Raw genomic sequence first — 17325 nt, 5'->3', positions numbered from 1 at the left:
TTCAACAAAATAACTGGTCTCAATTCTTTGAAAGTATCCAGGTCAACAAACACAAGGGCAGGAGGCTAACAGGGCACAGCAGCCACATAATGTATGTGTCTGGGCTGTACCCTATGCCAGAAAGCAGCTAAAGGGACAGAACTGGGATGACCGAGGAAGTGCATGGATCAGGTGACATTATGGCCTCCATGTAGAATTTCCTGATTCCAACATCTGGACTATGGTTGTGTAGAACAATGTCCTTATTCTTAGGAAATAAACAAGGTATTTAGTAGTCAGTGATAAAGGGACACGATGTCTCAATTTTCTCTCAAATGAGTTGGAAAAAAATTGTGCATGTATGTACCTATGTGTGTGTGTACAGATTACAAATATCATACAAAGGCATAAGAAAAGCATATACCATGATCTCTTACATAGACATGAAAATCCTCAACAAAATACCAGCAAACTGAACACAACAATGTATAGAAATGATTATACCCCATGACCAAGTGGGATTTATCCCAGGAATGCAGGTTTAACATCGGAAAATCACTTAATGAAATGCACCATATCACTAAAATAAAGAACAAAAACGACAAGCTCATCTTAGACACAGTAAACAGCACATCAAATGTAGTACTTCTTCATAACAAAACCGTTCAGCAAAGCAGGACTAGAAGGTGGTACCTGTGACCTGATGAAGCCCCACAGCAGGAATCATACCCGATGGTGCCGGCCTAAATGCTTCTACACAAAGAGAAGGAACAAGACAAGGCTGTCTGCTCGCACCGATTTTATTCAACAGTATTGGACGTTCTAGCTGGGACAACTAAGCAAGAAAATTAAATAAAAGGCATCCAGACTGAAAAAAAAGAAGTAAAACTATAGTTGTAGATGACACAATCCTTATAGAAATCCTAAGAAATCCAATAAAAACTATTAAAATAAGCAAGTTCAACAAGGTTGCAATATACAAGATCGATATGAAAGAATAATTGTAGGCCAGGCACAGTGGCTTATGCCTGTAATCCTTGCACTTTGGGAGGCCGAGATGGGCAGATTGCCCAAGCTCAGGAGTTTGAGACCAGCCTGGCCAACATGGTGAAACCCTGTCTCTACTAAAATACAAAAACAAATCAGCTGGGCATGGTGGCGCACGCCTGTAATCCCAGCTACGCGGGAGGCTGAGGCATGAGAACTGCTTGAACCCAGGAGGCGGAGGTCACAGTGAGCCGAGAGGGTGCCATTGCACTGCAGCCTGGGCAACAAAGTGAAACTCTGTCTCAAAAAAAAAAAAAAAAAAGAAAAAGAATAATTGTATTTCTATACAGTAGCAAATAATAAACTGAAAATGAAATTAAGAAAATAATTCAGACTAGGTGCAGTGGCTCACACCTGTGGTCCCAGCACTTAAGGAGGCCAAGGTGGGTAGATGGCTTGAGGTCAGGAGTTCAAGACCAGCCTGGCCAACATGGTGAAACCCCATCTCTACCAAAAAAAAAAAAAAAAAAATTAGCCAGACATGGTGGTGGGCGCCTGTAATTCCAGCTACTCAGGAGACTAAGGCAGGAGAATTGCTTGAACTCAGGAAGTGGAGATTGCAGTGAGCCGAGATTGTGCCACTGCACTCCAGCCTGGGAGACAGAGCAAGACTCTTTCTGAAAAAAAAAAAAAAAAAAAAAAAAAAAAAAACGAAAAAGAAAGAAAATAATTCCATTTACAATAGCATCAAAAAGAATAAAATATTTATGAATAAATCTAACGAAAAACGTGCAAAACGTATACTCTGAAAACTACAAAATGTTAAAATAAATTAAAGACCTAAATAATAGAAATACATCCCATGTTCATAGATACACAAAGATTTTGATATTGTTAAAATGGAACTACAGCCGGGCGCGGTGGCTCACGTCTTAATTCCAGCACTTTGGGAGGCCGAGGCCGGCGGATCACGAGGTCAGGAGATCGAGACCGTCCTGGCTAACACGGTGAAACCCCGTCTCTACTAAAAATACAAAAAATTAGCGGGGCGTGGTTGCAGGCGCCTGTAGTCCCAGCTACTCGGGAGGCTGAGGCAGGAGAATGGCGTGAACCCGGGAGGCGGAGCTTGCAGTGAGCCGAGATCGCGCCACTGCACTCCAGCCCGGGCGACAGAGCGAGACTCCGTCTCAAAAATAAATGCATAAATAAAAAGATGGAACTACTCCCCAAACATATACAGATTCAGTGCAATCCCTATAAAAATTCCGGGTGACTTCTGTGCAAGAATTGACAAGCGGATGCTAAAATAAATTCACATGGGAATTCAAGGGACCCAAAATAGCCAAATGATCTTGAAAAAGAACAAAGTTGGAGAACTTGTATTTCCCAATTTCAGAATTTGCTACAAAGCAACAATGTTCACAGCAGCATTATTCACAGGAGCCAGAAGGTGGCAGCACCCCGAGTGTCCATGAAGGGACGAATGGGGTAAGCACTTCGCCATCTCCACACAGGGACTATCGAGTCCTGAAGGAGCGAAATTCTGGCAGCGCCACACCATGGGAGAACATTCAGGACCTTATGCTGAGTGGGAGAAGCCAGACACAAAAGGACAAACGCTGTTTACGTCCACTTACACGAAGTGCCTCGAGCAGTGAAATTCGTAGAGAGAGAAGGTGGATGGTGGGTGCAGGAGCTGCGGGGGAGAGAAGGTGGATGGTGGGTGCAGGAGCTGCGGGGGAGGGAAGGTGGATGGTGGGTGCAGGAGCTGCGGGGGAGGGAAGGTGGATGGTGGGTGCAGGAGCTGCGGGGGAGGGAAGGTGGATGGTGGGTGCAGGAGCTGCGGGGGAGGGAAGGTGGATGGTGGGTGCAGGAGCTGCGGGGGAGGGAAGGTGGATGGTGGATGCAGGAGCTGCGGGGGAGGGAAGGTGGATGGTGGGTGCAGGAGCTGCGGGGGAGGGAAGGTGGATGGTGGGTGCAGGAGCTGCGGGGGAGGGAAGGTGGATGGTGGGTGCAGGAGCTGCGGGGGAGGGAAGGTGGATGGTGGGTGCAGGAGCTGCGGGGGAGGGAAGGTGGATGGTGGGGTGCAGGAGCTGCGGGGGAGAGAAGGTCGATGGTGGGTGCAGGAGCTGCGGGGGAGAGAAGGTGGATGGTGGGTGCAGGAGCTGCGGGGGAGGGAAGGTGGATGGTGGGTGCAGGAGCTGCGGGGGAGGGAAGGTGGATGGTGGGTGCAGGAGCTGCGGGGGAGGGAAGGTGGATGGTGGGTGCAGGAGCTGCGGGGGAGGGAAGGTGGATGGTGGGTGCAGGAGCTGCGGGGGAGGGAAGGTGGATGGTGGGTGCAGGAGCTGCGGGGGAGAGAAGGTGGATGGTGGGTGCAGGAGCTGTGGGGGAGGGAAGGTGGATGGTGGGGTGCAGGAGCTGCGGGGGAGAGAAGGTGGATGGTGGGTGCAGGAGCTGCGGGGGAGGGAAGGTGGATGGTGGGTGCAGGAGCTGCGGGGGAGAGAAGGTGGATGGTGGGTGCAGGAGCTGCGGGAGAGAGAAGGTGGATGGTGGGGTGCAGGAGCTGCGGGGGAGGGAAGGTGGATGGTGGGTGCAGGAGCTGCGGGGGAGGGAATGGGAGTTAGCATTCAATGAGGACAGAGTTTCTGTTTGGGAACATGGACAAGCTCTGGAGCTGGAAGGTGGTGATGGCTCCACAACAATGTGAATGAGCTTAAAGTCGCTGAAGTGTGCACTTAAAATGGGTTGAGACAGTCAAGTTTATGATATTTTACCATCATAAAAATGTTTTACTGAAAAAGCAATCATGGCCAGGTGCTGTGGCTCTTGCTTGTAATCCCAGCCCTTTGGGAGGCCAAGGCAGAAAGACTGCTTGAGCCCAGGAGCTCTAGACTGGCCTGGGCAACACAGAGAGACCCCATCCCTACAAAAACACAACTTAATATTAGCCAGGTGTGGTGGTGCCCACCTGTGGTCCCAGCTACTTGGGAGACTGAGGCAGGAGGACTGCTTGAGCCTGCGAGGTTGAGGCTGCAGTAAGCCATGATTGCATCACTATACTCCAACCTGGGTAACAAAGCAAGACCCTGTCTCATAAAATAAATAAATAAATAAATAAATAAATAAATAAATAGGCCAGGTGCGGTGGCTCACGCCTGTAATCCCAGCACTTTGGGAGGCCAAGGTGGGCAGATCACGAGGTCAGGAGATCGAGACCATCCTGGCTAACACGGTGAAACCCCATCTCTACTGAAAATACAAAAAATTAGCCAAGCATGGCGGTGTGCGCATGTAGTCCCAGCTACTCAGGAGGCTGAGGCAGGAGAATGGCATGAACCCGGGAGGCGGAGGTTGCCATGAGCCGAGATTGCGCCACTGCACTCCAGCCCGGGGGACAGAGCAAGACTCTGTCTCAAAAATAAATAAATAAATAAATAAATAAACAAACAAACAAACACAAAGCACTCAATCTAATCTACCATACTAACAGTCAAAAGAAGAAAAAATACATAATTTCACCAATAGATGCACAAAAATGTTTCAATTTTGACATCAATCCATAAAATCCATAATAAAGTCTCAGAAAACTAGAAATAGAAAGGAATTTCTTCAAGCTGATAAAGGGCATCAATGAAAACCTATTACAGGTGGGAGCAAAAACAGTGCCTCTCATGGAGACAGAGATTAGGCTGGTGGTTACCAGAGGCCGGGAAGGGTAGAAGGTGGGAGTATGAAGAGAGGCTGATTAATGGGTACAAATATATATTCAGAAAAAAGATCTAGTATCCTATAGATCAGTAGGGTGACTATAGTTTACCCTACTATAGATTATGGATTATAGTATAATCTATTGTACATTTCCAAATCGCTAGAAAGGAATAATTAGAATGCTTCTAGCATAAAGAAAGAACCAACATGCAAGGTGGTGGCTATCCCAGTTACCCGGATTTGATCTCTACACATAATATGAATGTATTAAGTTATCACAGGTACCCTGAGTATACGTACATCTATTATGTGTCAATAAAAACAAGCAAGCAAGCCCATTTCGGGCGTGACCTTGTTTCACTGGGCTTCGCTTTACTGTACGTCACAGGGGCTGCATTTTAACCAAGTGGAAGGTCTGACCTTGTTTCACTGGGCTTTGCTTTACCGTACGTCACAGGGGCTGCATTTTAACCAAGTGGAAGGTCTGGGGCAGCCCTGTGTCCAGCGAGTCTACGGCGGCCTTTTTCAACAGCCTGTGCTTGGTGTGTGTCTCTGTGTCACATTTTGCTCATTCTTGGAATATTTCAAACTGCTTCATTAATATTATATCTGTGATGGTGATTTGTGATTAGAGATCTCTGATGTCACTATAATTGTTTTGGGGTGCTATGAACTGCAGTATATAAAACTGCAAGCTTAATCAATGAATGTTGGGTGTCCTGACCCACTGGCCAGCCACTCCCCACCTCTCGCCCTCTGCTAGGGTCTCCCTGCTCCCTGAAAGACAACAATAATGAAATCGGTCCAATTAAAACCCTACAATCACCTCTATGTGTTCATGTGAGAGGAAGAGCCGCACACCTCTCACTTTAAATCAAAGGCCAGAAATGATTAAGCTTAGTGAGGAAGGCATGTCAAAAGCTGAGGCGGGCTAAAGGCCAGACCTCTTGTGCTAGTCAGCCATGTTGTGAATACAAAGGAAAAGCTCTTGAAGGAAATTAAAAGTGTTACTCCAGTGAACACACGAATGATAAGAAAACAAAACAGCCTTATTGCTGACACTGAGAAAGTCTGAATGGTCTGCATAGGGAATCAGACCGGCCAAACATTCCCTTAAGCCGAAGCCTAATCCAGAGCAACTCTTTTCAACTCTGTGAAGGCTGAGAGCAGAGAGGAAGCTGCAAAAGAAAAGCTGGAAGCTGGCAGAGGTTGGTTCATGAGGGTTAAGGAAAGAAGCCATCTCCATAACAAAAATACCAAGGTGCAGCAGAAACTGCTGATGGAGAAACCGCAACAAGTTGTCCAGGAGATTAGCAAAGAGCATTATCATTATTATTATTTTTTTTTTTTGAGACAGAGTGTAGCTCTGTCGCCCAGGCTAGAGTGCAGTGGCGCCATCTCAGCTCACTGTAGCCTCTGCCTCCCAGGTTCAAGTGATTCTCCTGCCTCAGCTTCCCGAGTAGCTGGGAATACAGGTGTGGTCCACCACGCTTAGCTAATTTTTGTATTTTTAGTAGAGACGGGGTTTCACCATGTTGGCCAGGCTGGTCTCGAAGTCCTGACCTCAAGTGATCCGCTGGCCTCAGCTTCCCAAAGTGCTGGGATTACAGGCATGAGCTGTAATGACTGCAAAGGAAAAGCTAAGAGAAAACAAAAAAGCCTTATTGCTGGCATGGAGACATTTTAAGAGCATTTTATTATTTCTTTGTTTTTGTTTGAGACACAGTCTTGCTGTGTCACCCAGGTGGGCAGATCGCTTGAGCTCAGGAGTTTAAGACCAACCTGGGCAACACAGCAAAACCTATCTTTAAAAAAACAAGACAAAACAAAACAAAAATTAGCTGGGCGTGTTGGTGTGTGCCTGTAGTCCCAGCTACTCAGGAGGGTGAGGTGGGAGGATTGAGCCCAGGAGGCTGAGGCTGCAGTGAGCTGTGATGGAGCCACTGAACTCCAGCCTGGGTCACAGAGTGAGACCCTATTCCAAAAAAAAAAAAAAAAAAAATTCATAAGGTGATTAATCGATTGCTGCCATAGACAGTGATTTCTCTCAGTGAGCTGTGATGGAGCCACTGAACTCCAGCCTGGGCCACAGAGTGAGACCCTATTCCAAAAAAAAAAATTCATAAGGTGATTAATCGATTGCTGCCATAGACAGTGATTTCTCTCAGTGAGCTGTGATGGAGCCACTGAACTCCAGCCTGGGCCACAGAGTGAGACCCTATTCCAAAAAAAAAAAAAAAAAAATTCATAAGGTGATTAATCGATTGCTGCCATAGACGGTGATTTCTCTCAGTGAGCTGTGATGGAGCCACTGAACTCCAGCCTGGGCCACAGAGTGAGACCCTATTCCAAAAAAAAAAAAAAAAAAAATTCATAAGGTGATTAATCGATTGCTGCCATAGACGGTGATTTCTCTCAGTGAGCTGTGATGGAGCCACTGAACTCCAGCCTGGGTCACAGAGTGAGACCCTATTCCAAAAAAAAAAAAAAAAAAAATTCATAAGGTGATTAATCGATTGCTGCCATAGACGGTGATTTCTCTCAGTGAGCTGTGATGGAGCCACTGAACTCCAGCCTGGGCCACAGAGTGAGACCCTATTCCAAAAAAAAAAAAAAAAAAAAAATTCATAAGGTGATTAATCGATTGCTGCCATAGACGGTGATTTCTCTCAGTGAGCTGTGATGGAGCCACTGAACTCCAGCCTGGGTCACAGAGTGAGACCCTATTCCAAAAAAAAAAAAAAAAAAATTCATAAGGTGATTAATCGATTGCTGCCATAGACAGTGATTTCTCTCACAGATCTGGGCAACAAAAACTGAAAACCTTCTGGGAAGGACTCACTATAGTAGATACCATGAAGAGCATTTGTGATTCATGGGAAGAGGTCAACAAAATCGACATGAACAAGAGTTTGGAAGAAGTTGATTCCAAACCTCATGGATAACTTTGACAGGGTCAAGACATCAGTGGAGGAAGTCACTGCAAATGTAGTGGAAACAGTAAGAGAATTAGAATTGGAAACGGAGCCTGAAGATGGAACTGAATTGCTGCGATCTCATGATCAAACCAGAATGGATGAGGTAGTGTTTCTTTTGGATGGGCAAAGAAAGTGGTTTTTTGAGATTGAATCTGCTCCTGGTGAAGATGCTGTGAATGTTGTTGAAACGACAACAAAGGATTCAGACTATTCCATAAACTTAGTTGATAAAGCAGTGGCAGGGTTTGAGAGGAAAGATCTACTGTGGGTAAAATGCTATCAAATAGCAGTGCATAAGACATAGAAAAGTTTTGTGAACAGAAGAGTCAATCAATGCAGCAAACTTCATCATTGTCCTATTTTAAGAAATTGTTGGCCAGGTGCAGTGGCTTACGCCTGTAATCCCAGCACTTTGGGAGGCCGAGGCGGGTGGATCATGAGGTCAGGAGATTGCGACCATCTTGGCTAACATGGTGAAAACCCGTCTCTTCTAAAATACAAACAATTAGCTGGGTGTGGTGGCGTGTGGCTGTAATCCCAACTACTTGGGAGGCTGAGGCAGGGAAATTGCTTGAACCCGGGAGGTGGAGGTTGCTGTGAGCTGATATTGCGCCACTGCACTCCAGCCTGGCAACAGAGCAAGACTCTCCATCTCAAAAAAAAAAAAAAAAAAAGAAATTGTCACAGCCACCCTAACCTTCAGCAACCACCGCCCTGATCAGTCCAGCAGCTATCAATATCAAGGCAAGACCCTCCACCAACAAGAAGATTATGACTGGTGATGGCTCAGATGATCCTTAGCAATTTTTTTAGCAATAAAGTGTTTGTAAGTTAAGGCATGTACATTGCTTTTTAGACATAATGCTATTGCACATTTAATGTACTACAGTATAGTGTAAACATAACTTTTCTTTTTGAGAGGTTCTCGTTCTGTTGCCCAGGCTGGAGCATAATAGTGTGATCACAGCTCACTGCAGCTTCAGCCTCCTGTGCTCAAGCAATCCTCCCACCTCAGCCTCTTGAGCAGCTGGGACCACCGGCATATGCCACCATACCCAGCTAATGTTTTTAAATTTTTTTGTAGAGATGAGGTCTGGTTACATTGTCCAGGCTGGTCTCAAATTCCTGGACTTAAACGATTTTCCTGCCCCAGCCTCCTAAAGTGCTTCCCCAAACAACATTCTGTTTTCTTTTTTCAGGTAGGGTGTCACTATGTCACCCAGGCGGGAGTGCAGTGGTGTGATCACAGCTCACTGCAGCCTCGACTCCCTGGGCTCAAATGATCCTCCCACCTCAGCCTCCCGAGTGGCTGGGACCTGAGGCGTGAGCCGTCAGGCCCAGCTAATTTTTTTTTAATTATTTGTAGAGATAAGGTCTCGCTATGTTGCCCAGGCTGGTCTCAAACTCCCAGGCTCAAGCGATCCTCCTGCCTTGGCCTCCCAAAGTGCTGGGATTACAGGTGTGAGCCACTGCGCTGGCCCAGCATTCAACTTTTTGTGTGTGTGTGACAGGGTCTCGTTCTGTCACCCAGGCTGGAGTATAATGGCATGATCTTGGCTCACTGCAACCTCTGCCTCCCAGGCTCCAGTGATCTTCCTGCCTCAGCCTCCAGAGTAGCTGGGACTACAGGTATGTGCCACCATACCCAGCTAATTTTTGTATTTTTTGTGGAGATGGGGTTTCGCCAGATTGTCCAGGCTGGTTTTGAACTCCTGAACTCAAGGAGATTGAATGATCTGCCCGCCTCAGCCTCCCAAAGTGCTGGGATTACAGGCATGAGCCACTGCGCCCAGCCCCCAGTATTCTTAATAGTAAAAGGCAGTATGTTCCCCTTATGGGAACAAAGCAGGGGTGGCTGCTCTCACCACTTCTATTCATTCAGCAGCATGCTAGAGACTTCACCAATGTAGTAAGTCAAGAAAACAAAAAAAGCTAACCCAGATTTACAAATAAAAGTGCCTATATGAAGAAGACATGATGCTCTATGTAGAAAATCCCAAAGAATCTATAGAAAAGCAAAGCCACAGGATACATGGTCAATATCTAAAAATTAATTGTATATTCTGTACGCTAACGATGAACAGTTAGAAATTGAAATGAACAAAATTGTACCATTACAATGGCAGTAAAAACATAGCTTTTACAAATCTAACAAAATACCAGAATATACAGAATTGACATGCTGAGAATTACAAAATACTGGTGAACAAAATCGAAGATCTAAATAAGTGTAGAAATGTGCTGCTTTCATGGATTGGAAGACGGAATATTATCAACAAGATGACTCTAAAATTTACAGGGAAAAACAAAGGAACTAAAATAGCCAAAACATGATCGAAAAAGACCAAAGATGGAAGACTCACATTACCTGACTCCAGAACTTACTATAAAGCATCTGGGCACGGTGGCTCACGCCTGTAATCCCAGCACTTTGGGAGGCCGAGGCGGGTGGATCACTTGAGGCCAGGAGTTTGAGACCAGCCTGGCCAACACAGTGAAACTGCATCTCTACTGAAAATACAAAACTTAGACGGGTGTGGTGGTACACGCCTATAATCCCAGCTACTCAGGAGGCTGAGGCACGAGAATTGCTTGAACCTGGGAGGTGGAGGCTGCAGTGAGCCGGCATGGCACCATTTTACTCCAGCCTGAGTAACAGAGCAAGACTCCGTCTCAAAAAAAAGAACTTAACGTAAAGCCATGGAAAGACAGTGTGGTACTGCTGACAGATGATGACAGATTCCGCAGATGAGTGGAGCTGGAGCGTTAGAGAGAATCCATACAGTTGCCTGATTTTCGACGAAGATGCAAGGCAATTTGTCAACGTACAGAGAAGAGTGTTCTCAACACGTGGTGCTGGGACAACTGGACATTCACATGCAAAAAAACGAGCCTCAAACACACCTCACATTTAACAAAAATTAACTCAAAAGGCCGGGCACAGTGGCTCATGCCTGTAATCCCAGCACTTTGGGAGGCCGAGGCGGGAGGATCACCTGAGGTCAGGAGTTTGAGACCAGCCTGTCCAACATGGTGAAACCCTGTCTCTACTAAAAATACAAAAATTAGCCTGGCGTGGTGGTGCACGTCTGTAATCCCAGCTACCCGGGAGGCTGAGGCATGAGAATTGCTTGAACCCAGGAGGTGGAAGTTGCAGTGAGCTGAGATCACGCCATTGCACTCCAGCCTGGGCAATAGGGTGAGACGCCATCTAAAAAAACAAAAAACTAAAAATGAATCATAGGCCTATATGTGAATCCTAAAACTTAAAACTTTTAGGCCAGGTGCAGTGGCTCACACCTGTAATCCCAGCACTTTGGGAGGCCGGGGCAGGCAGATCACCTGAGGTCAGGAGTTCAAGACCAGCCTGGCCAACATGGTAAAACTCTGTGTCTACTAAAAATTTAAAAAATAAAAAATTAGCCAGGCATGGTGGTGCATGCCTGTGATCCCAGCTACTCGGGAGACTGAGGCAGGAGAATCGCCTGAACCTGGGAGGCGGAGGTTGCAGTGAGCCAAGATTGCACCACTGCACACTCCAGCCTGGGCAACAGAGTGAGACTCCGTCTCAAGTAAACTGGCCATTAAAAAAAAATTAAAACTTCTGCTCTCTGAAAGACAGTGTTAAGAAAGTAAAAAGACAAGCAACAGACCTGTAAGAAAATGTCTATGGGCAGGAGCAGAGACCCATACCTATAATCCCAGCACTTTGGGAGGCTGAGGCAAGCGAATCACTCAAGGCCAAGAGTTAAAGATCAGCCTGGGTAACACAGGCTGTCTCTATTCAAGAACAAAACAATATGTATTAAAAGTTAAAAAAATACATATTTATAAGCCATAAATCCAACAAAGGACTTGTGCCCAGAATATAGAAAGATCTCTCAAAATTCTATAACAAGAAAACAACCCAATTTGAAAATGGGCACAAGAAGTGCCACCCATGGTGGCTGGCGCATGCCTGTGGTCCCACCTACTCGGGAGGCTGAGGCAGGAAGATCACTTGAGCCCAGGAGTTTGAACCTGCAATGGGCCATTATCGTGCCACTGCACTCTAGCCTTGGCAACAGAGTGAGACCTTGTCTCTAAAAAATTAAAAAAACAAACATAATTTAAATGGAAAAAAAAATAAAGTTAGGTGGGGTAATATAGATAAAACAGTACAATAATAACTAATTCTAATCTTTAACTCATGTTTCTCCAAAAACCTTAAAGGGGAATCTACATCCAGGCGAGGCTCCCTGATTTGTCTTCTCCTCCCCAGTGGCCCTGCACCTGCCTGCTCCAGAATCATCCGGCCACCCCTTGGGCTGAACCACAGAGCCCAGCACCCAGTGGCACCACAGGGCCTGCCGCTGACGCTCACCCCCTCTGCAGTGTGTCTGGCGAACACCCCAAGGCCCACTTGTCTCAGAGCAACATGTCCTGCTTTGCTTTTTGAACATTTGATCACGAATAATTTGAAACATGCAAAAGTAGAAAGGTCGATACACTGAACCCCACACATCAAGCAATGGAGACTGAGTGAGAGGCTCCACAGAAACAGCAAGGTGCTGTGGTTAAAACACATTTGAGTGCTGGGTGTGGTGGCACACACCTGTAATCCTAGCACTTTTTCAGGCCGAGGTGGGAGGGTTGCTTGACCTCAGGAGTTCGAAAGCAACCTGGGCAACATAGTGTGATCTCGTCTCTACAAAAAATAAAAAATTAGCCAGGTGTGGTGGCATGAGCCTGTAGTCCCAGCTACTCAGGAGGCTGAGGTAGGATGATCGCTTCAGCACAGTTCAAGGCTGCAGTGAGCTGTGATCTCGCCAATGCACTCCAGTCTGGCTGGCAGAGCGAGACCCTGTCTCAAAAATAATAATAATTATTATTACTTAGGTATAAATATCTGAGTGTTAGATTCCATCCTATTCAAAATGGTTTTTCTTTTGGTTTTAGAAAACCTTAATAACGTTTTCTAATATTCAAAGAAACCTCCAACTCCCAAACTCTTGGGAACTGAAAGACTAAAACAGAGGCCTTGGCTCTCCAGTTCATGCCTAACGACCCGTGGAGCTGCCATGAAGACGCTGAGGTCAGAATCAGCTGAGCTGGTGGCGGCCCACCTGCTGGGGCCTGCAGAACAGGCATGTGTGCGGCTTCCTCACTGACGACCACGCACTTAGAAGCAACATCACAGCATGCTGTCACTGAGCTCAGATGTTTCCAGTTAAATTCACGTATCCCACTTGGGGCACAGCGGGCACCACAGTGATGGTCACGAGAACACAAGGAGGGCGGCGTGTCTGTTCTGAGCTGGCCTTGGTGGACAGACCAGCTTTGCCAACTTGAAGAACCAGACCCAGAGCTGCAGGGACTCAAGCACTGATGCGCTCAGCAGCCAGCAGGCTGCAGCTCAGGGTGACAGAGGGCTGTCTAGACCATCTGTGGGTTATTTCACCACGTTCTACCTTGCTCTCCTTCAAGAAATTGGCATTTGTACAGTAACTTCTTAAATAGAAAAGCCCCAAATAGGACAAACTCTCCATTTCCTGCTTCTGCGTTCTGAGTCCTGGGAGCTGCTGAGAGGACTGGCTCAATGCAGAGGCTCTGACTCAGAAACCAGAGGGAGCCAGGCACAGTGGCATGTGCCTGTAGTCTTGGGGGGCTGAGGCGGGAGGGTCTCTTGATCCCAGGAGTTCCAGGCTGCAGTGTGCTATGATCACACCTGAGAACAGCCACTGCACTCCAGCCTGGGCCACAGAAGCAAGACCCTGTCTCTATTAAACAAAAGACAGCAGAGGGCACCTCCGCACGCAGACTGCAGCCCACACATCCACCATCTGCTGGGCCAGTGGCTCCTGATGCCAGTGCCTAACACAGGCCAGGGGCAGCGTGGGCCTAGGAGGCAGGCAAGGTGGCAGCCCCTTACCTCCTGCTCGGGGGGCAGCGCGCACTGCTGCACGATGTACTCGATCATCGCCTCACCTCCAGGCTGCTCCAGGTAGCCGTGGTGGGCCATGGCGCTAATCACCTGCACCACTGCCCGCTTCACCTGCCCAGAGAACAAATGGGAGATCAGGAAGGGGACGCAGAGACTGCCATGCCAGTCCAGCCAGCAGAGAGGAACCTCAGTCTTCCTCCCACCCACATCCACACATGTGCCCACAACTGCAGCTACACTGACACCTGTACCTGCACCCACACCTGTACCTGGACCTACCCCCACATCTGTACCTGGATCTACCTGCACCCACATCTGGGCCTGCACCTGTACCCACACCTGTACCTACCTGTATCCACACCTGGGCCTGTACCCACATACCTGTGCCAACGCCCACACCTATACCCACACCTATGCCTGCACCCACACTTGCACCTGTGCCTGCACCCACACTTGCACCTGTGCCTGCATCCATACCTGCACCTGTACCTACCTGCACCCACATCCACACCTATGCCTGCTCCCACACCTGTACCTGAACCTACCTTCCTCCACACCTGTGCCAGCACCAACACCCATACCTATAATTACCTGCATCCACACCTAAGCCTGCACTCACACCCATATCTATACATACCTACCTGGGTCTGCACCCACACCTGTACCTGGATGTACCTGTACCTGCACCTGCACCTGTGCCTGTGTCTGCCTTTTTCTCTGTCCCTAAGCTGTGTGAAGGCCCCTTTGCCCCTGGAAGGCAGCCTTCCCGCCAGCTTGTGGATGGGCTCAGGTCCGTAGGGAAGGATTCTTTTCCTCCAGTTCCCTTTGCCTCCCTCCCCTGCTGCCAGAGGAGAGCATCTCACTTACTTTCCCTCCTCCATCCACTTCCATCAAGCTGCACCCCAACTCCAAGAGAGCTGCTCTGCTGAGGGCTCCACCCAAAGCCACCCTGCCCCCAACCCCCAGCCTCCTGGGCACTGGCAGCTGCCCTTCCCAGGCTCCAAATACACGCATCCCTCCGTCCGGGGCTCACCCTGGCCTCGGGGTGGGGCTGCTGTCTTTCTGAGCTAGCTTCTCTCTTGTGATCCCCATGTTTCCTGGGGTGTACCATAAATCTGGTCCCTGAATCTGCAGTTGTCACCCAAGCAATCCTAGGAGTTGAGCCTGCATGTCCAGCCTCGCCCAGTAACCATGCCTGGTGACTCGGAGGCACAGCCAGGCCAATGTGGCGCAACCAGCCCTTCCCCTGAGCCATGGCTTCTGCCCATGCTGCCCTCCCTGGGGATCCTTTTCTCCAGCATCGCGACCACGCCTCTGCCCCTTCAGCTCTCACGTCCAGCATCCCCACCCCGAGGAGGCTTCTCCAAGCACTTCCTCCTTGTGCTATCTCAGAGAACAGGGTGGGTGTGGAGGAGCGAGCCGGTTGGTCTCAGACTGCTCAGACTGTGTGCGTTTAGCCACCTGGCATTGCAGGTGGTGTCCAAAAGGACCAAAAGACCCTGTCAGGGGTACGTTGGGGAGAAGAGCTCTGAACGCTGGGGAGTGTGTGGAACACGTAAGGAGCACTGCAACAGATGTGGCATGGGGTCCGTTTCAGTAGCTTCTGGGGAAACAACAAGAGTCTCACAGAAGGACCCCAAGAGGAGGCCCAGCACAAAGGCTGGAGCAGCCCCCGAGAGGGCTAAGGGTCTCTGCTCCCCCTGTAGCAAGCAGGTCCTACCCAAGACAGCAGCCCCTGGGTAACCTGGGTGCAAACCTGGGTGCAGTCCTAACTTTCGCAAAGATCCACCCGCCCAAAGCTAGGCCTGGCCTCTGCCCTGGGTTCCTGGGAGGTCATCACTAAGCCCCAAACATCTGGCCTGGTAAGAATGTTCTTGTCCACCTGGGGTCTTAGGCCACACCAGATGGTCTCATGTGACAGGTGGAGGCTACGGGCCACGTGGCATCAGCTCCACCTCCAGAGGGGCTGGAGATAGCTCAGCCACGAGGGCGCCAACCGGGTCCACATGACAGACCCCAAGGCAGGAGCTTCCCTGGTTGTGGTGCTCTGTGACCCACATTGCTGCTGTGAGGAGGGGCGGGGGGTCTAACCCTGTCCGCGACCCCAGGGGAGGATGGCTGGGAGCCCTGTGTGTGGGCCCTCCCGGATTCTGTCCCAGGCACCCCAACCATGGCTGACGTGGACCTGCATCCTTTTGCTGCAATCACCGCGAGCAGAGCAGCACTGTGAGTTCCAGGTCCTTCTAGAGAACAACTGAGCCTGAAGGAGGGGCTAGGGACCCGCGGGCCTATAACTGGTGCCAGTGTAGGGTGGCCTTGGGGACTGTTTCCTGAGTGAGATGTGGGAAAAGCACCAGCCACACACTGAATGGCACACTGTCATCCTTTGTTCCCAAGCTCAGTCCAGCCAAGGGTGGTGGCCGCCTGGTTGGTGGGTGATCTCACAGCACAGCCTGGCCACACCCTGCAGCTGCCTGTGGTGTGGTGGTGCAGCCTGGGCTGGCCCATGTGGTTTACCTTGCTGTTGGTGTCCAGGAGAGGAAGCCTCATGGAAGACAGGATAAAGGGCTTTTTATCTTCCATCTGAGCAGCTGCAAGAAACAGACAGGACAGCTCAGCCTACCACTGAGATGAGGACCTCAAGGTCCATTCCACATCACCAGGGGCCTGGCTTCCCCGTGGTCCCCGTGTAGGAGGAAGAGGGAGCATAAGGAAAGCATACCCACTTTTCTTCAGGGGACAAATGATTTACTTTCCTCAAATAACATCATTCTACCTAATCCAAAAGCTAAGCGGCTGGTAGTTTAGGGCGGTCGGTCGTAGAAGAATGGGCCTGAGTCAGGTACACCCAGGTTCCAACGCCGGGGAAGTTCCTTCAGTGGTTCTCGAGCGCTACAGCATCAGAATCACTGAAGGCGGATTAAGCACCGGGGGCAGGGTCCTCTCCTGCTCCCCCTCCAGGCGCTGACTCAGCAGGTCTTGGGGGGCTCAGGTGTGCATTTCTCATACGTTCCAAGGTGAGCTAATGCTGCTGGTCTGGGGACCCCCTTGAGAACCATCAACAGGGCCTTCATTTCCGGATATTTAAATGGGGATAAAAAGTGGATATCTAAGAGTGGCTGAGAGACTATAAAAATGAAGGACACTGGGGACAGTGCAAGTGCCCTCTGAGGTCCACTGCACAGGACAGGACTGCTCTCCCACACGACAGTCCTTGGAGAGAAGGGTCACGACAACCCAATGTCACAGATGAGGAACTGGAGGCCCCAGGGACTGCGGAGCAGCAAATGGCAGAGCTAGACACAGCCTCTTCATGCCTGGAACCCAGTGCCTTAAAGCTGCTCATACACCCCATACCCCGGCTCCTCAATGCGGGCACACCCGGGTAGAACACCTTGTCTCTCACTGTCGGTTTCGAGGCCAGCTGCAGCTCTCTATGCCAATGTTCCCCTAATTAATGCTCTGAGCTGGCATTTAGTGCTTCTTTGGGATCCCAATTGGTCCCTTCTCTGAGGGTTTGGGACACTCCCTTGTGGGAACTCCCCTGTCACGTCTGGGGCGACTCCAGCCCTGGGTTAGGAGGATGAAACAGACGTGTGCCATAGAAGCTCAGAAAAGACAGGTTCCAGATCTAACCATGAGACACACCATACTGCTTTTAGAAGATGCTGTAGAAGGATCTTCATAGCCTCAGAACTGGGAAGTATGGAAGGCAATAAGAAAAGATGTAAGGGGTTAGGCGTGGTGGCT

At 49.1% G+C, this 17325-nt stretch overlaps 1 protein-coding gene across 42 annotated transcripts in view; it reads right to left on the bottom strand.

Annotated features, from left to right (window-relative positions):
- MROH1 (maestro heat like repeat family member 1) overlaps positions 1 to 17325 on the bottom strand; it is a 113796-nt gene that overhangs the window by 26280 nt on the left and 70191 nt on the right. For all 42 annotated transcript variants that reach the window (XR_010159350.1, XR_010159351.1, XR_010159352.1 and 39 more), the window contains 2 exons: positions 16093 to 16166; positions 13564 to 13686 (listed from right to left, as the gene is read on the bottom strand). Coding sequence is in view for 34 of the 42 variants with exons in the window: in XM_063816715.1 (XP_063672785.1) it covers positions 13564 to 13686; positions 16093 to 16166 (197 nt within the window). In the remaining 8 variants the exon portion in view is untranslated. The remainder of the gene's footprint in view (positions 1 to 13563; positions 13687 to 16092; positions 16167 to 17325) is intronic.

Source organism: Pan troglodytes, chromosome 7 (genome assembly GCF_028858775.2).
Source record: "Pan troglodytes isolate AG18354 chromosome 7, NHGRI_mPanTro3-v2.0_pri, whole genome shotgun sequence".
Lineage (NCBI taxonomy): Eukaryota > Metazoa > Chordata > Mammalia > Primates > Hominidae > Pan > Pan troglodytes.
The sequence above is the reverse complement of the archived record's forward strand: the minus strand, read 5'-3'. Positions and strand labels throughout refer to the sequence as shown.